We start from the raw sequence: 20,963 nt of genomic DNA, 5'->3' as shown, positions 1-20,963 counted from the left end.
GTCTGAGAGTCTAGGAGGATTTTATTTTGGCGGGAATGTGGTTTTTAAAAGCAAGTGGGGAGGAGGAAAGGGAGGTGCGATGAACCCCAAAAGCTAGAAGGCGTTTTCCTCTTGAGTAAGCTGGCTAGCTACCGGCTATGAAAGTTGGTGGATGGATGTGTTGAGTTGGTGATGATGGTGATGATGAAGTGGACTTTTGATTAGATCTGGATTCGGGATGGGATTATCGCTCGGCCCTGAATGTTGAGGAGAGAGGGCGTACTGCAGTTGGTGAGACAGCAAATGGTGGGTGCAAGTATGCCTTTGGCTTCGCTCGTTTTCCTCGAAGTCCTTGATGGCATAATAGTGTTACATTGGGAAAAGGCCTCCGTTTTGGGAGAGCTTGATTGTCCTGGAATTTCTACTTTGGCACGTCTGCTTTTTCATCTAGCTGACTGTGGTGGTAGGGGTTTGCAAGCGCGAAAAAATCACGAGCACAGAGCATTGCGTAGGTGCCGCCTCCGCTTAGTCCCGCTGTCGAACATCTTGTTTTACTAGTTCGCGTTGGACCCACCATCGTCGTAGCTTTTCTTGGACTCCTTGTCAAGGTGACTTCTTATTGTCAATTGGCACATGAACACGCATTCGGTCTTTGACGTCGTGATGACTGTGCCGAAAAAAGGCAAAAGGCGTCGCTCAATTTATTGGGTAATGGCTTCAGCTCACTCTCCAGTCTTCCGGGGAAATGTTGTGTTGTTGGTCGTTTCGTATGAATTCTTGAAAAGGAAGAAGGGTAAAGGGAGGTTTAAAAGGTGCGAACGATGAGTTTGGTCAAGCAGGAGGTGGGCGCCTACAGCAGTGCAGGCGCGCGGGGAAAATGTACGGCAGCTTGTACGGCCATAAAGGACGACCGCCGCCACTCTTAAGTCACCAAGTCAACAACCACAATTTAGTTGGCTACTGGTTTTCTGTTGGAGTTTGGCGTCTTGGGTTGTATCAGGGCCCGGGGAAAGGCAAGAGGGCCCTGCCGAAAACGGTTCCATTTAAAGGCAATGTCGATTTGCTGCTTTTGCGGTGCATGTTCTTTGTATGGTTGCAACTTATGGATTGATGAGATGATGATGATGATGATGATTTTTCAGAGTCAGTTGATATAGCCTAAAAAGCATGCGTGTAATTTTAACGGTGAATTATCAGGGAAACAACATCGTCAATGATTTGTCGTTTGTGATAGAGTCGCAACATACCTTCCAGCTTATGTCTGAATTGTAGCGCGAGGTATGTAGGGGTAATTGAGAGATTGCCACAACGCAGCGGCGCTGAAAGAACGCATTGTTTCTTTTCCTTTTTCCACAACGCAGCGGCACCTGGGTTTTCCGGGGCCCTGATGTTGCTGCTGCGCACTTTGCCTTTGATGCACCCCCCTTTTGCTGTTGTTATATCTTTATCGGCCTCCCCTGACCTCTCATGTCGCTACACATTTGAGCAAAAGCGGCACAAGCGCTCCCGCGCCGTGTAGTAGTGTGTGCGCGCAAAGGAATGCGCGCATCGGGACAGCGGATATGTGCTTAGAGGGAGAGAGGTCTATGGGGGCCGGTGGGGGGCCGGGGGATAAGGCAATTGTGGTTGGATTTGGAGGATTTGGAGCGACAGCGTTCCCGTTTCCGTTTCCGTACCCGTTCGTTTGGGTCTAGAAAGTCGCCACCATTGAAACCCCCTTGTTGGCGCCGTATTTTCTCTTTTTCCCGCTCTTTTTGGTCTGTGTTCCTGATTAATTGATTACTGCCCTATGGTGTCCCCTAATGAAGAAGCAGCGGAAGAGGGAAGGTAGAACCCTCGTGCCCGCTGCGACACAAGCACAAATTTGGAGCCGTTGCTACAGCCGTTGCTGCTGCGGTTGCTAATACGGCTGCCGTCGTTGTCCATTGCCCTTGTACGGATGACGTCACCAGTGGGTTATCGTGTAAGTTGGAATATGCACCCATGTTATCGTCCTGCAAATGAACCACGGGTCTGCGGAAATAGTGTGGACGACACTGGCGCTAACAGCTAATCTGTTCTATCTACCTATCTATCTAGTCTCATCGCCAGCAGATAGATGAGTAGCTAGATATGTAGATACGTCGTCCGCTGCGCGAGGCAAATGAAAGATTGATCGTGTGGGCTGGTTTTGATTATATTTGAAGTTCGTTCTCTCGAGATTTGCGGATTTGCGTCATCCCACAACCCTAAGAGAGGTACATGCGTAGAGGCGAGGATGATGATGACACGATTTGCCGTACGTTCTGGACATTGTCCTGTTGGTTGTTCCGATGGCCGCATATGATGCTGCCGTACATTTGCAGAATGGGAGGAGTGGTTGGTGGTTGTACTACTCGAGCTAGATGTCATCGCTACCACGATGATGGTGGGTCCTACGCAAAGGCCTCCTCCTCCTGCTCGTTGCGATGGTGGTGGTGGTGGTGGTGGCTATAGCAATGCGTGGCGATGGCGGTACCAGCAGCAAGGGTCTGTGCCGGGGGTCTTGGGAGGATTGCCGTTGATGTAATGCTGATGCTTGGGAGGGTGGGAGAGACAGAGAAGCGGAGCAGCAAGAGGATTGCAGCAACGCGTGGTTGTTCTTGTGTGTCAAAGACGAGGACGAAGACGATCGGGACCAGGCCCATCGCAGATTCGGGGAGTTGCTTTTGGCGTTTGTTCTATCCGCCCTCTTGACTCGGGCCTGTGGGTGCCGTCACCACATTGATCTTGATCTTCCTGGCTGTAATCGTTGTCTGCATTGTAAGCCTCCTTCGAGGTCATCGCGGTCACCGTCGGGCTTGTTATTGTCTGCTCTCGGCCGCACAGCCCCCACATCACTTCCGGTTTTCTATCTGCGACCACCGGAGCTTGTGGAAGTTCTCCTGTCCCCGCCTGGGTGGATGTTTTTAGCTGGGTCGGTTGCGCAAGCCTTCCATAAAACGGGGCGTAGGCTTTTATAGCTTTTATGGTCCACAGGATCATCGAGATCGGCCGCGACCCGCCTCTGGTCAACGCGGAAATGTGCCAAGACAAGATAGCGATGGGGCTTTTGATCTTCTGGAGGTGTCTTAGCATGTCTTAGCAGTTACTTGCTTGTGCTTGTCGGAAATCCATAAAGGTTGGTTTCCTTTGGGGCAAGGCGGATGACGAAAGTGGGATGGATGGTAAGCAGGGAGTGCCCGCTCCAGACGTATTGGCATACTGCTGGTTTAGATTGAGTCTATTTTTGACCGTTTGCGTGCGTTGTGCGGTGCGGTTGTTGTCCAGGAGAAAAAGGAAAGACATTATGAACTTTTAAAAATCTTGAAATTATATAGGGAAAGCGGAATCCTTTGGGCTGCGGACTCTGGCGTATACAACAAGTACGAGAACACACCTCGCAGAGTTGCGTTTTCGCGAAGCGAGGACCAAGGTCAAAAAAACAGAGGATATTATCAGGAAGGACGTTTGCGGGAAGGGTTGTCGAACCGGAGGAGCGGATTACACCAGCAGCAGCAGCAGCAGGCTTGCGCTGTGCAGGGTATCTATGATATTAGTGCTCCGTGCCCGTGCGCGTGCAGGTGATATGGATGGCGCGCAGTCGGTAATACACAATGATGACCTGCACGTGAATAACATACATACATCAATACAGACACTCGTGTGTGTGGTGTGGTGTGGTGTGGTGTGTTGCCTAAGCGTTCCTCGACGCGCCATGTGCTAGACAGACTTAACGCACACGCTGCTCTCGGCCCCCCTCGCCTCAATAACACCTGCACTTTCGCATCAGCTGGTTCCCAGCCAATAATACCTCACGAATTCCTCACCGCCCAAATACCACCATATTCCTTAATTGGAGCGCTTTTTCATCACTTTGCTACCAGAAACTGCAACTAGCTGGACATGCGAATCTTGTTACTTGTTACAGATGACCAAGTCCTCGTTGGCACTGCCTTCGTTTCTTCTTCTTTACAGGGCTTGACCAGCCAAGGGCTCCCGACGGTTCCTAAATAGGCTCCCCTCACCCTAGCAGCTTCCCTGGGCTGCGTTTCTCATGTAGCTACTATTATGGCTTAGTTAGTGCCACTACATAAGACTGCATAATTAAAAAATCGCATGTCTCATGTAGCTGACTTAAATGCGACGCGAAGCAATCGGAGCCTCTAAGTCTGGTTTCGTGTGACTATCGTACAACCTCGATCGAGTGGCACTCTTTTCCGCTCCCTCGTTTCAGGCATTCTGCCTTTCACTCAGTAGAGTTTCAGCTTCTTCTTTTGTAGCCGCTAGTTCAAAACAGTTTTTGCTAGAGTACAGAGCTCGCATGAAAATCGAAGCCTTAGCTTCTTACCGTCTTTCTTTCAAGACCCCAGCGGCATCAACTACAACGTCTGGTGCGGACTTCAACACACAAACATCAACAAGACTATCGAGCAGCAACGTCAGCTACAGCAGCAAGTTGCGAAGGTGCAGGATGGCGCGATGCGGATAAATCCCTCCACAGGCGGTTTCGGGGCTACCACCGGTTCCGCCGGCGGCCGCTCCATACCTACTCCTACTACTAGTCCTCCTCCAACGGCCGGCAGCGCCCCAGCTGGCGCCCTCTTAGTCAAGTCGGTCATGAAGAAGAGCGGTTTCGCTCCGCTACGACCGCAAATGGCAGAGCAGCAAAAGCAGCAGCTGCTGGCAAATCAGCTAGAGGTGTTGGTTTCTGCGGCGAAGGTTCGGGTCGAAGGCCAAAACCCCGCGGTCGGTCATCTCCCCACTACCCTCCTCTCCCCACTGCAGGCTGGTGCGGCGGCATATCGGTCGCTCCGGAGACTTGGCGGCACCACCACACGAGGCGGCGCTGGGCAGCTGGACAGCATGCGGCGTGAAGAAGACTATGGCCGTTACGCACGCGATGAGAAGCGGCGTCGCTAAGTGCTCATCTTTGGCTCGCCTGAGTCCTTTCCTCCGAATCTCCCGGTGGTTAGGAAAAGCAAAGCAACGCCACCGTTGGTCCGGTGGCTAGCACCCGTGTGCGCTTTGGCGGCCCTGTTTTGTTTGTGGCCGCATGCGCTCTCCGTTTGTTAGACCCACCGCCTTTTGCCGTTCCCGCTGGGAGATCGAGTGTAGTGCACGGGCGCCCCGGTCTGGATTTGGGCTTGGCGGCCACTTAAGCCTTCGGCCACCAGCAGTGGCGCTGCGGACAGCAGTCGTGTGTTGGACCCGCGCCCCCTTTGCCTTTACTGTAGAGCGTGGCTGCCATAGCGCTGTCCTCGGAGTTGGAGGCTGGCGAGGTGAACGCGCGTTAAGGTCGTCATGTGGGGTAGGGTGCTCGTTGTATACATACAGACGTACGTGCTCGGGCTCCTGCAGATATCGTCGGGGGAACGAAGACACACGCAGGTCGGGGCCGACTGCCCCCGTTTCAGCCGTAACGCTGTGCTGTCTTCCTTTTCGGGAGAACAGCTTGTCAGTGGCGCGCTCTGGCACCTGAAAGCGCAACTCGAAACGACCTCATGGAACTCTCTATTGCTCGCCGTACACGTTTTATTTTATTGCACATTTGAATTTGACGCTCGCGTTCCTTCCCTCCTCGTGTAATTCAGGGAGCCCAGCGGGCGCAGGCTTTTGGCATGTCTGATGTAGAATAGAACAGAGTAAAACGTAAAATTGAAATAGGGCCGCCATGTAATTTGTATTTTGTGATTTTGCCGTACCGTGCCGTACATGTGTCCGCGTTTCCCCCACTTTTTTTCCGGTATGCGCGTGAACGTGTTTCTTCGGCGCTGCTGCAATTTCTGTTGCCTTGCTGCTGAACGGCCGGGGCGTTCCGGGTCAATCCGATTCATCAGAGGTAAGAGGAAATTTGGTTCCGGAGCAAACAAATAGTGTAGAGTGATGCTCCGAAGAGATTCCTAGTGGGTCCCTTCGTTGGTCTTTATCTTTGGTTGGGTTGGTCTGAGGTTCGTCGTAATTTTTTTTAGTGATATGTAAACCATCCAATAATAAGTTGCATAGCGTCACTTGTAAGTCATGCGCATCATAATTCAAAAGCAGCCATCGCTGACGGTAATAAGCAAATGATCACTACTACTACTACTTCTACTACGGCAGGTTGATCCACGCAGGACAATCGTGCTTTACAGACACCACGATTTGCCTTGCCGTGGCGTACTGTGCTTGCAGTGCAGAACAAAAGCAACAAAGCAATTGCCGTACGGCGCTGCGATGCTCCGCCGGTACCTTCTCCCACCTCCAGCTTGCTAGCCTGTTTATTAGGTACGGGCGCAAATGTAGGCACGTATGTATGTAGGTATGTACGTAGGCGTGTAACATACCCCTCACGCAACCAATTTTCCCTCCCTCCCACCCGCCAAGCAGAGAGTGACTTGCAGGTTTTTAAAGATTTAGGCAATAGTAGCAAGCGCTCTGGCCAGCAGCCGCTCTCAATTTCGTCCCTCCGATTTCGAAGCAAGTATCAGGAATTGAGGTCTGCATGGTACACTTTTACCAGCCAGTCTCATTTTTTGGATGATGCGCCCAATCTATCCATCCATCCTTCCGGATCCCCAAATAGCCGCCAGACGTGCGAAGTTCGAAACGACCTTCTATCTCTCCTACCTGCCTCGTCCCATGCCTGCACATAGACATACGTCGCAGCATACTACCGAAAACGCGCTACAAGGATTTTAAATAGATCCGCCATCGAAACAGTACTAATACTAACAAGCAGCAATTCGCAACCACCCTTCCAACCAGCACAGGAAAATCACAATAATCCTTTAGCCACATACAATCATCAGTTATAAATACATGTACCGACACGACGCGATCTGTGTGCGAGGCCCTGTTCGCAACTGAAGCGTGCCGTACAACAGTATCTTTGTTTCTCATCACGCACCCTCCTCAACCAATGCAAGGAAAACCAGAACGACGTTATGTTGTACGCGCTTCACGCAGAATAAATTCCAAACACCAAAATACGGACATCGGCACGTGAAACGTCACTCGCACACATCCCCGCACACGTACGCACGCGCTGCCTCACCGCTGCTTACGGCAAAAGTTAGGCAGCCTTAAGGCCGCAGGACTGTTACCACACATATATATTCTTTCCTTTATAGAATTCGTTCATTTGCGCTTCAAGTCCATCCTACGCGAGCTCTCCTCCACGTACCATCTCTCAACCCGCGAAGTCCTCCATGTGCATGCGCATGTGGTACACGCTTCTTTTTAGGGCGCGGGTGCGAAAAAGGAGCCGTCAATAACGACGGCAGAGCCGTCTGGCGGCAGCGCGGCGCTGCCGTCGACAAGTTGCAGCCGCGTCCAGGCCCCCACACCGTGCCATTCAACGGCCAGAATCTGTCGGTAGTTGCCCGCTAGTGAGGTCGTGTTTGGTGCGCGGCTCTGGCTGCTGTAGGGGTTTGTATCGCCGTAGCCCAAGGACTGGAACACCTGCATTAGCGTCGAATCAAAACGGGAATTGGAGGAAGTATGTGTATGTGTATGTGTATGTGTATGTGTATGTGTATGTGTATGTGTATGTGTATGTGTATGTGTATATGTGTATGTGTATGTGTATGTGTATGTGTATGTGTATGTGTATGTGTATGTGTATGTGTATGTGTATGTGTATGTGTATGTGTATGTGTATGTGTATGTGTATGTGTATGTGTATGTGTATGTGTATGTGTATGTGTATGTGTATGTGTATGTGTATGTGTATGTGTATGTGTATGTGTATGTGTATGTGTATGTGTATGTGTATGTGTATGTGTATGTGTATGTGTATGTGTATGTGTATGTGTATGTGTATGTGTATGTGTATGTGTATGTGTATGTGTATGTGTATGTGTATGTGTATGTGTATGTGTATGTGTATGTGTATGTGTATGTGTATGTGTATGTGTATGTGTATATGTGTATGTGTATATGTGTATGTGTATATGTGTATGTGTATGTGTGTGCGTGAGAGAGAGAGAGAGAGAGAGAGAGAGAGAGTGAGGCGCAAGATTCAGGCACTAGCGGATGGCCTTCCAATGAATTCGTCGTAGTAAGAGCTCTAACTTCGGTCGCGCATACATTCGCACCCCGGAGAGCCCACACACAGCTGCGAAGTGCTTTTTGTAAGAAAGTGCAGCTTTCTGGTCTATCACATCATATCACATCTACACCAACTCGCCTGTTGTCCGCCCAGGTAAACGGCCATCGTCAGGGACCCTGCGGATCGGACCATCATCTGACCATTGCTAAAACCACGAGACCACCAGGCCCAGCAGCGAACGTACAAATAGTCCGGCAGCTGGTCCTGGGGAATGATGTCCTGCGTGGGTTAGTGTGCACAGATAACCGCACCGATTTAGGCGAGAGACGAAACCAAAAGACAAAAGGGCGCGCGCGTCCAGGTTAGCCAGGTACCGAAATTCCAACATGTAAGGGTTTTAACTTAGGGGATTAACTTAGGGTTTTGACTGAGGGTTTTGACTAAGGGTTTGCTAAGGGTTTTTAAACATGTACACAGGCAGACCTACGGATATATAAGAGCTACAGATACAAACTTACGGCAGGCCGGGTCGTAAAGTTGAGGCGTGCGGGGCAGAATGCACCGAACGGACTGCACGGCGTGATGGAGGCGCGGCTGTTGGGCAGCCGGAAGCGCGCCGCTGGGGGGAAGTCCTCCGGTCGCGGGATCGATCCCAGCCCCATGTAGCCCGCCTGGCCGATGACCTCGTAATCCCACATGTCGCACTGAATGGAGCCGGGGCTGCTGGGCGCGGATGCGCCAGCCGCCTGGTACCAGGGGCCCGGCGCCGCAATGTCGCGCACGTTGGCGAAAGTTGTTGGTAGGGCCTGGCCCGGCACACATGCGGCCTGCTGCACGAGCAGACCCGCCGCGGGTACGCGGGTTCGCGCTGCAAAGCGGACTTGCAGGGCGTGTCGTGGCCGTGTGGCTGGTCGTACGGTGTTGTTTGTCCGTACTGGATCCAAGGTGATGCAAGGGGTGATGCGCGTGGAGACGGGGGGCGGGTTGGCGCTCCCGGGGGTGATGCTCGTGTCGATGGTTTCGTGGAATAAAACACCGTCAATGTACAACGAACATTGGACACACGTAACGCGGAATGCGACTGTCAGCGGCGCGTCGACGGGGGATTGAATGTACGTAGTCGCAATGCCGTACACCGGGCCGCTGGCGGCGGCCGAAACCACGCGGGCGTCAGCCTGACGCGGGTCGACGCCGCCGCCAGCCAGGGCCGTCACCATCGTCACGTTGTTGAGGAAGTTCAGCTCATCGACGAACACACTGTACGGAAAGTACTGCAAGGGGTTGGAAAGCGACGCCAGGAAGGTTGGGTTAAACACACGCGCCCCGGCCGGATCAGCAACGCTATTGATGGGGATGTCGCTATCTGGCGGCGGCGGAGACATAGTGCTCCAAAGCACCTGCCAGCCGCCGGGGCTGACGGCGACTTCCGACGCTGGGGAGTTGGTCGCGGAGGGCAAGTCGCGCGGCACGTACGGCAGCGGCGTCGCCGGGGCCATGGACGCCGTGAAGATCCAATCCTCAGGCAGGGGACCGTACGCGGTCTGACCGGGACGGAGCCAGTTCAGGTCGATGCCCTCGTTGCCACCATTGCCGTACAGGAGCTCGAATTCGTACCAGCCTAGGGGAGTGAAAGGACGTACGAATATAGGGGGTATCTTGTCGTTTATTGATATAAGGAATAGATTAAGCACATTAATTAACTAATAACAGATTTAGTGAATTAATTAAAGAACAACAGATTCAGCAAATTAATTAAATAACAACAGATTCAGCAAATGCATTAACGAACAACAGATTTAGCATTGATCAACTAACAAGGTAAAAGGGCGCAGGAGTGTTAAGCTGGGGGGATGTGGGCAGCCTGGGAGAGCTGGGAGCGTACGAGAACTAGTTATTAGTCAAATCAAGACAGACAAAACGACAAGGATCTTTGTACGGCGGTGCTCGTACTATCGCCCATTGATTGAGCTTCTTCGTAGGTCAAAATCCATAAAGCACCCCATGAATTCAGGAAAATTGCCGATACAGTTATTTCCTACCGGAACTCATCAGCTTTGCTGCCCTGCTTTCCCCCCCCCCCAATAAGCCAAGCCCTAGGTTGTACATAGCTTGCCAGCCAGGCCCTGTCGTTGCAGGCCCTCACATAATCTAAGGTACCCAACCAGCGCCCTATTCCACTGCAGCCCGGATAGCGCACCTGGAGACGCAACTGGAGACGACGCAACTCCCCTCCCCCCCTGCCGCGCACTTTTACAAAAAGTACGGCGGTTGTGCCCCCGTGTCATCACAACAAGACACACACACACATACACCATAACACTGTGTTTGATGGTGGGACTAAATGCCGTACATTGACTATACTACATAAACTACGGCGGCTGAAAACACAACGTTATCACATGACAGGTGGGTGGCGCCCACAATTGCATCGCACTTGGGCCCCCACCTTGCAGTAATCTGTTTGTTGTTTCACAAAAGGGCACACAACACACACACATACACTGTAATGGGTCCCCATCTTCTTACCTGGGACCGTATTAACGCTAACGACTGCCTGATACATATTGCGGGTTGAGGTGGCGTTCCAGGAGACTTGGCGCTGGCCCAGAGTCAATGACACACGGGGCAGGGGCGCGGTGGTGTAGAGGTTGAGGGTGTAAGACCCACGGGTCGTTAAGAGTACCTTGGCGCGCACCGCCACCACGACATCGTTGCCCACGATTTTGAAGCCTCGGAATTGAGAGGAGGCGGACTGGATATGATATTGCAGACGGGGGAGGCGGAGGTGGACGGCGGAGGTGGAAGTGCGCGCGTGAGGCGGGCGGGGCAGGAAAAAAGGGCGGCGAAAGGCTTTAGTGGTTTTGGGTCGATTTGAATTCCAAGGGGCTGGGATTTAGGAAAGGGCTGTTCAGGAAATGTTTATCTCCATCACCCACCAGAAAGATCATGCGCACGGCAGGGTGTGTGTGTGTGTGTGTGTGTGTGTGTGTGTGTGTGTGTGTGTGTGTGTGTGTGTGTGTGTGTGTGTGTGTGTGTGTGTGTGTGTGTGTGTGTGTGTGTGTGTGTGTGTGTGTGTGTGTGTGTGTGTGTGTGTGTGTGTGTGTGTGTGTTTTACATGGTTGGGGGGTGCGTGACCCCATACCTGTAAAACTACCCATACAAGCCGAAGGCCCAAGGGCAATACTACAGTGCCTAAAAGCCACGGAGAAAAGGAAACACCGCACATCAGCCCAGACTAGCGTCCAAAGGGGGTAATTGAGCTTCGGTGAGCCCACATCTGCTCCAACATCCTCGCCAGACGTACTGGTTCCCATTTCATGGCCTCCAACATGCTCTGTTGATGATCGAATCCCTCTTCAGCACGAATATCATTATAGGCTGGGCATTCCAATAACACGTGTTTTTCATCCTCGATTCGGCTATTAGTACCACAACAGCGGCAAAAACGCTGGCCCCTGGGGACATGGTACTTGCCTCTTCGTGCTCTGTTTGCCTCCAAGGCCCAGCAACATAAACGAAACTGCATTAGCTTACGATGTGCTAAAGGAGGAATGAAAACCTTAGCATGTGTTGGCCACATGACGGCTGCGGCTCCCGAAAAGGGCAGGGCGCATACCTTCAATGCCCGTGTTCGTGTGTATGTATGTGTTTTACTGGTCAACAACGGTCAGTTGCCATATAACGTATAACGGAACATTGGCCGCTCGCGACCCACATGCGTCCCACATTACGCAGGTCAGCATATTCACAGCACAGAACATGCGAACTCATCCGTACAACGTACCGTACGCAACGGTACGTTGTGGGTTTTCATCTTATTTTGTGTTTGTGTGGATATGTGTGTTTGTGTGGGTAAGTGTGTTTGTGTGGGTAAGTATGTTTGTGTGTGAGAGGGCGATGGCAGACAGCTACGGGTTGACGCGGTCACCAGACACTCTTTCATGCTTTCGGTATTAACGCGTGTTAATGACAGCGACACTACGACCGCCATTGCGGTTGCAGTCTTTGTAAAGTGTTTTGTGAAGTCCTTCTGGGCCCCCTAACGCGACTCTTACGCCAATTGCGATGGGCGCCTGCCCTTGTACGAATGTACGGATGTACGGCAGTATAAAACCGACCCTGGCATACCCTGGCGGCGATTGCCATGGGCGTGAGTCCGGCGATGCTCAGCGCGGGGGAGGGCGTCAAAGATGTCGTGGGAGCCGCCTGGAGGGTGTCGCGCGCGGTGGCGCTGACGCGGTAGTACTCCTCGGAATACGCTCGCACTAGTGCACCGCTGACGGCGGACACGTTGACAATCATTGGAGCCAACACTGTGACGTGGACGTTGGACGTTGGACGTTGGACGTTGGACGGCGAGGTGGATGTGGAGGTGGACGTGGGGTTGGAGAGGGAAGCGAGCGCAAAGCGGGAAGGGACAGTTGAGGGACAGACAGATTGTGGGAAGGCATCCCTATAGGTATAGGGCGGGATTGGAGATGATGGACGGCTTTCATTACGTCAGGCTTTGAACGGGAAAAAAAGGCAATCCCTAAGATGGCTAACACCCGAATGTGATGCCTCATGAACCGTACTGCCACGTGGACTCCAGCGGTTGAGTACAACTACCAACCAGCTACAGAGGTCGGTAATTACGGATAAGCAAAACGGGGAGGGAAACGACTTACGGAAAGCGCCCGAGATGCTGAGGGCCGCAGCGGACTGCACCGCCCGCGCCGCGTTGAGTGTCCTTTGGGAGCCCACCTCCAGTCCAGGCCGCGTGTCGCCGGTCTCAAGCAAGATGGTCTTCACGCGGGAGGCCTGGGATGATGGGGGAAGGGACGGGGGTTCAGGAGGGTGGCCGCCACCAGGGAATGGGAGGGGATGTAGTGAAGGTGAGGGAGACGCGAGATGACACGTGTGTGTGTGTGTTGGGTAATCGATATGTGTATGTGTGTGTGTGTGTTGGGTAATCGATATGTGTATGTGTGTATGTGTGTGTGTGTGTCTCTCTCTCGCGTCTGGGCGAGGTGGCGATATAGCAAAGCCGGCCAGCTAACAGGCACGAGTTGAATGGATGGAATGGATGGAATGGTTGGCCGGCTGAGTGTGGATGTATTTGCGAATGTGGATAAGCGCAGAGGCACAAGTGGGGAGATTTGAACAAATGGTATCCCCAGGAGTCCGAGTAGCCCCGGACTGCGGCCGGGTCGGGCCGGGCCTCTGCGAACAGCAAGGGGGGGGGCTCCCCCGGAGAAGGGGACCGAGAAGACGAAACCGTTAAGCTAACACAAATGCATTTAAAGGATCCATTCCGTCCTTCTTCAAGTAACAACCTGCTAAGGCCCCATATGAGTCGTTCGTTCCCTTTTCGATCCATTCCCTATCAAGGTGGGGAAACAGAAGCCGCGAGGGGAGCACAGCTCCTCCGTCGGTCGGGTATGGACTGTTTTCCGTACCCCGCAGACCTTGCCGTACCTATCCAGCCTACCCCGAAACCAGCTCAACCGACTACCTGAAAGTAGTTGCCATCAGAGGAGCCAAGCACGGACAGCACCAGCGCGGCTGCGGCTGAGACCAGCGGGGTTGCCTGTTCAGGAATGGTAAGGAAACGACACCCATCCAAATGGGAAATATGTTTTTTGGGGGGGGGCCCCGCTGGAAAAGGAGATCTGAATGCCACAAGGACATTCCGCGAGACGACGCCTGAATAGTGCGTTTTACAATGGACCCGATAGTTCACAGGAAGTATCACAGTACAACAGTACTCTTCTTATGGCTCATGACATCCATCCATGTCCACTCAAATCCCCTTTCCTCTCGCAAACTCTCCTATCCTCCTGAGTCACCCTCTCCCTCCTCTCTTTTCCCCGCATGCATTAGATCAACCATCGACAGTTTAGCAGGGGAGTAAATGAATAAAGCGCCCCAACGTTTGAATTCATCCATGACGGGGAGCACCATCCCGACTTCGTCCCCATCCAGATTGGACCCACCATCGAGCTGCCGGTCTTCAAATCGTAGCGGTTACCGGGAAGTGTACTCAGGATGCGCGAGCCCGGCGCCGCGATGTCCACCGACATCTTGCCATAGTTTGTTCCCACTTGTTGATTCCACTGCGTTTCACTCCAGAGGCGGCCGTCGGGGCTGCTGGCAGCCACACACAGCACGTTGGGGAGATCTAAAGTGCAAGGCAGGTAATTCATGTTCACCTTGCGTAAATCGTCCAGGTTGCCGTTCTCGTTACCTGGGACCGGACAGGGCGGGAATGAGTGCGCGGAAAACAGAGGAAAGGAGGGGAAAGAAGGAGGGGAAATCCACCTTCCCCTACCCAAACTACATACATACATACACACGTGACTCACCGGCAGCGGCTACAAGCAGCACGCCCTTCTGAGCCAGCGGCTGTACGGCACGCTCGTACAGCCGGTACTTCTTTGCGTCATCCGCCTTATCATAATCGTTGGGATTGAAATTCGGTCTTAATGGCCCAAAGCTGTTGCTGACGACGTGCGCCCCCATGCGGAGTGCGTAATCGTACGCTGCCATGACGTTGCTGGCGTAGAAGGCGCCCGTTGGGTCCGCCACCTGTACGGACAGGAGTTGTACGACAACAGTACGGGGAAGGAAGATCACGACAGGGTCCAAAAAGCACATGGCTAAACACACGACAAGGAAGAATACAAAAGGGAGTTGCGCTGGATAGGAAACATAGATATGTGTGTATGTATGTATGTATGTCCCACACGAAAGCAATGATCCTGATTATTTGCCTGTTAGCTTCGTGCCACTCACAAGCCTTGCCATGACGCCTTGTGTTTTGTAGATATGGCATCTGGGGCACAGCGGCCCTGGAAACTATCAGCACCCCTGACAGCTCAAAACACACAAAACCCACAACAAATTAGAAAGCCCCTTTTGGTCACCTTTGCATTAGGAAAGGATTATTCCTTGCATATTAACGTGAAATTACCTTAAGCGCCATGACTTTAATGCGAGGCGCCAGGCCCGAACCGCCCTGGCCGTTGCCACGTACTGCAGCCACCAGGCCCGCCACATGGGTGCCATGTCCCGTGTCGCTGGCGTCAGGGCGCGGGTTAGCATCTGCTCCGCACCTGCAGAAATATTAACAAAGTGGAATCACACAGGGAGGCGAGGAGGGCTGGGGTGGGGAAGGGCGGTGAAAACCGGCCAGGATGTTCGGCCTGGTGAGTTGACATTAGCACATCCTGGGTCGAGTGTGGGGGAACTTATTGCGGGTTCTATTGTGTGCTCGCCGGCTCTTTCATGTACGAAAACCATGCTGGCGTGTTTTCCCTCCACCTCCAGGCCGCCGGCCACACCCTTCCGCGCTATTGAGGCTGTTGAGGCCCAAGTCCACTTTATGATTTTGGCCCGCTGACTCCGCCGGTTTTATCACCACGTGTTGACACTCACCGGCCTTGCTGGTTGATGCGGTCCACCGGGACAGGCGGTGACGGCGCCGGGCTGGGAGGGCTGGGCAACGGCCGCGTGGGAGGAGGTCGGAGAGGCTGGGAGCGGCTCTGCAACAGAGACCGCAGGCGGCGTGGCGGTGGCCGTGGGCTAGGCGGCCGCGGCACGGGAGGCGGCGATGGTAACGGCGGAGCAGGGGGGGGAATGCTCGAGCGCCAGTCGACGCTGCAGGGGCCGGCGAAGTCATAGCCCATGTAATCGTCGATATAACCTGACGCGCGATAGGCGGTGCGAGGGGTGATTTGGGACATCTTGTGGAAAAAGCACATGTGGGGCTACGTTTGCTGTGGCACGTGTGATAGGGACAGAGAGGATGAGACTCTTGCGTGTTTTGCAAGTGAATGTGGCGGTTGTGGCGGTTGTGGCGGTTGTGGCGGTTGCGGCTGATCGGCTGATGGGGGTTCGTCCGAGGCGCATCAGCGGAATGAAAAACCACAGCGACTTTATGGCGCGTATCTTAATCCCTCCTTTCTTCCTGACTTGATCTCCCTTGCACTCAATACACGACACTGCTGTACGCTTCAGGCTTGCCGTACACTGCTTCACTACACCTATAAACTAAACGTGCCCTGGCGGCACGCTGTCATTGTACGGCAACGTACCGTTGCCATCGTCATCGATTCCATTGTTGGGGATCTCCTTAACATTCCGCCAGATGCTCTCGTTGAGGTCAGTGTGGTCAATGTCAATACCCGTGTCCATGACCGCGACAATGACCTCCTTCACACCTGGGGGGTGAAGACGAAAAGAAATTCATCATCACCCGGGGGATTTAGGGGAGAAATTTACCTTAGCGAAGAAGAATCCACATGGCTATCAGACAAGGCACAATAACAAATTCAGTGGAGAAGCTTAAAAAACATTGACAAGATTCGTCTGGGCTATAGCGTGCTTTCAGCCACGTACCTTCGTTGCGTCATCGCGTTTTAAACTACTCGTGTCGTATTTTGCGATGTGAAGGCAGGCGGTGCATTCCCGCCTTGCGTCGCCTCGTTACAAGAGGCGCCCCGCCCAGCTAAGGCGCAGGGCAGGAGTGGCGGGGTAGCCAGGGGTCGCCGAAGCTAGGACAGCTCAAAACGCACCGCGGCCGCTCATCACCAACAACCCCACAAACCTTTCACTACCACAGCCTCATAACCTCATAACTTCAAAACTCAGGTTCCCCAACCAGCTCAACCGTATACCATCTCAACACGACGCAAAACCGTACGACACAACACGACAGACTTATGCTCGTCCAATCGCATTACGCACCGCGCGTAACGGCCCAGGCCTGTGCCGCACTGACTGCCTCCAAATGCCACATCTGTGTCTCCAAAGGATCCGAAACCGTGTCGTCGTACGGATACTTGTCGGTGACCTGCAGTCGGCGGCCTGTGGAGTTGCCGCCTGGGGTGGTCCCGGAGGACTGATCGCCGGTGCTTGGCGGCGACGTGGAGTTTTGTCTGGTGCCGCCGTTTATGGTGGGTGAGATTCTCATGACGAAGTCATCGACAAGGAGGTCCAGGATTGCTGCGGGTGGTACACGGGTGGACGGCAAGGAGAATGAGGTGAGGTAAATGCTAAGAGAGTCGGGCGGGGATGTCAAAGGGCTGGGATTTATCAAAATGCGGGAAGGGGGACAATATTATGAGCAGGGGTAGGTGGTGGTGGGAGGTGTTGCCGCGGCTTGTCTGTTGGAGCAGGACCCCCCCCCCTCACGACCTCACGACCTCACGACCTCACGACCTCACGACCTCACGACCTCACGACCTCACGACCTCACGACCTCACGACGGGAAAAATTGGATCAGTATTGAATCAGTATTAAATTTGTATTAACTATTGATTACTCTTTACTCAGCTAAGTGCTTTTGAGCGTGTGGGAGGTTATTGGGGTGGTCAGCTGCTGAGGCAGGGGGCAGCACGCGGTGGATAAAATTGGCAGTTTTAGGGGAAGCGCACCAAGAGGAGACGATGAGCTGTTTCTCTTTCGTTTGAAACCTCTTTCGGTGGTTCGACACTGCTAATTCACTTCAATAAAATCCCCTTCCCTTTTGAACTCTCTTCCGTCCTGTTGCGGTCCCCAGTATTTATTATTATCCCAGACAATTATCCCAATTATCAGGCAGTGTTCAGGGCAGTGCACGGAGTGCGGCTACCGAGCAATGCATACACTGACCTGAGTACCTGTCTTGTAACAACTTCTTGACTTGTTTCAGCATTTCTGGCGAGTCGAACTGGAGCACCTCCAATCCACTGGAGTTGAATTTGCTGGAGTTGAAGTATTTGGACAACAATGGCAACAGCTGCTTGACCGTAGCATCAGCTTGGGTGAAGCGCACCATGACACGCAGGGAGCCCGGGGGGTCCTAAGGAGGGAGAGAGAAAGGGAGAGAAGAAGAGTGGGAGGGAGGGGGAGAAGGAGAGTGGGAGGGAGGGGGAGAAGGAGAGTGGGAGGGAGGGGGAGAAGGAGAGTGGGAGGGAGGGGGAGAAGGAGAGTGGGAGGGAGGGGGAGAAGGAGAGTGGGAGGGAGGGGGAGAAGGAGAGTGGGAGGGAGGGGGAGAAGGAGAGTGGGAGGGAGGGGGAGAAGGAGAGTGGGAGGGAGGGGGAGAAGGAGAGTGGGAGGGAGGGGGGGAGAAAAGGAGAGAGGGAGGGAGGGAAGAGGGAGGGACGGAGAGAAGGAGCTGAGTCGGAACAACGTGCATGCGATTCCCCCATTGCGGAAAGCACAGGTAACGGGAAGCAGGGTAGTCACAGGCTGATTGGCTGCGAGCGTGCCGCGCGTACATGCAGGCTTTGTGACTGCGGCGTGGTCGAGGACGAGTTGCATGTCTTTTGTGAATGCCCACCGGCCTAAGGGGGGGCTTCAAGAGTTAAATACTAGGGGGGCATTAGCTTCCGAGGCCGCAAAAAGCGTACTATTATGGCGAAAGGCCCCCATCTGGCTGTGGCTCACATCTCCCGGAAGTTGGGCCAACCAGGAGGCGCATCGCGCTCAGGCGCGCCGAGCCCAGGCGAGCGGGAGAGAACGTCAACGTCTCAACTCAACGCCACAATAGAAATGGCAATCGACCATCCATGGTTCCCCCACGGCTGTTACGGACACCCTCCGCTATGTGCGCGGAATTTATAATTTGCAATTAGAATGGCCATCGCACGTTTGTGCAGGGCATACACGGACTTATATAGCCATATATAGGAAATGGCCAGTATGGTTGAAGATAGGATGAGTTAGCGATGTGCGAAAGAAAGCATTTCAGACAATTTCGTATAGGAGTTATAACTCTCTTCAATTGCAGGCTACGGACAAAGCCGGTTTTGCGATCGCTAGCGCACCTCGTGGGCGCCGTCCTTCTTAATTTTACAGCCAATAGTTCCGCAAACTGATGGCACAATAATCACTGCCAATAATCCGAGAACACCAAGAACCGCCAGACCAGCGAACATGAAGGGATGTTTGGAAACCTGTTGGGCAGAAGATGCGAAGTCGGAACGGCGAACATCGGCTGGCGAACACAAACTAAAGTTTTCAAAATTGCTGGAGTTCAAAGTTTCAATAAGTAAAATTCTATATTCGTACTAATTAACAAAACCGTTATGCATATCTTACCCAAGCCTTGAATCCGGATGTGCGTGTGCTGGAGTTGTTTCCTTCATCCTTTGCAGTTTCTTTGGTGTTGGGCACTGAAAACGATGTGCCATACTTGAAATGACCCATTTTCTGGCCGGCATTGGGATCCTCGACAGGGGGTGATGGAGCAGCAGCGACATCACCGGAAAGATTCCCTATCACCGCTCTGACACTGCCTGGCTGCTCCTTATCAAACAGGGGGTTGGGCTCCCCAATCTCGGCCCCACTATCCTTTGGGCTCAGCATCGCGCCACAACAGACTGCGATGAAAGACTGACTCCCAGCGGCTTCACCCCAACAAGTTATAAAACAATATTTTGATAACGGTAATTATTGTGATCTGCTTGGGGTTAAAAGTTAAAAGAAGACGTGTAGGCACCACCCCAATCGCTTCTGTCGTAGTTGACGGTCGATCAGACGGCAGGCAGACGAACAGTCGCGGAACGTTTAGTCGGCGTGGTGAAGGGAAAATGCGACTGATCCGCAATGACCATCTTGGTGTCCCTTTCCCTCAGCTGTTGATTGGGTGATCCATATCATCCATTCCAGCGGCGACGACACCTCAACTCAGGTGCTCCCTGCCGCCCCACAACCACCCAAACCAGCACACCACGCCGGTAACCCAAGAAGATAATCCAGGTTAATAAAGCTTCTCGTCGTAAGAATTGTGTTTCTGTCCATCAGAAGAGAAAACAGCTTTCCTAGCTGTCTTAGTATTTCGCTCGTACGGAAACCTTGGGTTGTAAAAGTAACCTGGTTGGCGGTTACTATTAACAATTCAGTTGCCCGTGCGACCCCAGCCGTTATAGATCGACGCCGCGAGGTAAGTTTGCTTGGCGCGTCGTAATTGCTTAAGGCCTTTGTGAAGGGACCCCAGGCGCACTTCGCGCCTACTGTCACGCAGAGTATTGTAAAAGAAAGCCGCACTGTTCAAAAGCAATAACCGTTTCGCAAGGCGTCGCTTATCCTTAGCACTTTAAAAAGCATGACAGCCAGCATCAACGGGCCCCTCGCCGCTTCAGCAGCTGCTGCGCAATAGCTCACTTTCCTTTACTTGCTGCGCAATAGCTCACTTTACTCGTTTTCCCCGTGCTGCACATCGGTTGGTATCAAACTCCTTGCACGGATAATACAATATAGCAATATAGCAATATAGCAACCATATAGCCACAATCACAACTTGCAGACTCAACATCATAACAATGACCGAACCGGGTTAACCCGGTCGGTCTATTTACCTTCAATAACTTTTCTGAGAACAGAGACATCAAAATGGCTCGCAACAGTTCAACGGATCAGGCCGCCGGTGTGACGGCGGAACGATCTGAAGCAACCATATCAATTTCCCTTCTTAGGGAAATTACGAAGATGGAGCAACCTTTTGGCAAACTTCGATCGCTGGCAATGAGAGCAATCTTTCAAGGAAACTACCTAGAGAACAGAAAGCAGGTAATAGACATTATGGCAGGACCGATTGGACACCGAATAGTGCAGACAGTACAACAGGAGCTAAAAGCTCCTTATGTTTTCGTCGGAGAACCGGTCGCTTGGGAAGCTCGCAACGACGAAGGAGTCGTTGGACAGATCAACGTCTACGTACCGGAGGAGTGGATTACGCCCGTAAAAAACTTAGCGGACCATTGCGGACGAATCAATCTAGCAGATCTCCATCTAGGAGATTACCACATTCAAGATCTTGTAGTAGACATAGTGGGGGCATCTGCCCAATACTTCAGACTGACAGGATTACCTCCAGCATTTCCTCAGAAATGCCTATTCTGGCTTATTGCGGAAGCCTACGGCTTTGACGTAGATGAATATGGAAAGAAATGGGGGATAGTCGAAGCTAGTCTCACTACAGCCGTGGTG

General features: G+C 52.8%; 2 protein-coding genes across 2 annotated transcripts; one reads left to right on the top strand and one right to left on the bottom strand.

The window, feature by feature from the left end:
* Positions 1-2,335: 2,335 nt before the first annotated feature.
* On the top strand, positions 2,336-4,899 carry VOLCADRAFT_103566 (uncharacterized protein; the record flags this gene model as incomplete). Its single annotated transcript, XM_002947733.1, has 3 exons — positions 2,336-3,063; positions 4,350-4,698; positions 4,765-4,899. Exons 1-3 carry the CDS (start codon positions 2,966-2,968, stop codon positions 4,897-4,899), a joined length of 582 nt encoding a protein of 193 aa, XP_002947779.1. The 5' UTR covers positions 2,336-2,965.
* A 2,298-nt stretch (positions 4,900-7,197) lies between these two features.
* VOLCADRAFT_88007 (uncharacterized protein) lies at positions 7,198-19,340 on the bottom strand (the record flags this gene model as incomplete). Its single annotated transcript, XM_002947606.1, has 15 exons — positions 7,198-7,419; positions 8,527-9,626; positions 10,535-10,760; positions 12,137-12,321; positions 12,676-12,808; positions 13,503-13,577; positions 13,984-14,234; positions 14,353-14,575; positions 14,961-15,102; positions 15,425-15,692; positions 16,084-16,209; positions 16,736-16,993; positions 17,643-17,832; positions 18,800-18,928; positions 19,074-19,340. 15 exons carry the CDS (start codon positions 19,338-19,340, stop codon positions 7,198-7,200), a joined length of 3,795 nt encoding a protein of 1,264 aa, XP_002947652.1.
* Positions 19,341-20,963: the final 1,623 nt, after the last annotated feature.

This window comes from Volvox carteri, assembly GCF_000143455.1.
Source record: "Volvox carteri f. nagariensis unplaced genomic scaffold VOLCAscaffold_7, whole genome shotgun sequence".
Classification (NCBI taxonomy): domain Eukaryota; kingdom Viridiplantae; phylum Chlorophyta; class Chlorophyceae; order Chlamydomonadales; family Volvocaceae; genus Volvox; species Volvox carteri.
This window is presented reverse-complemented; position numbering and strand designations above follow the sequence as displayed.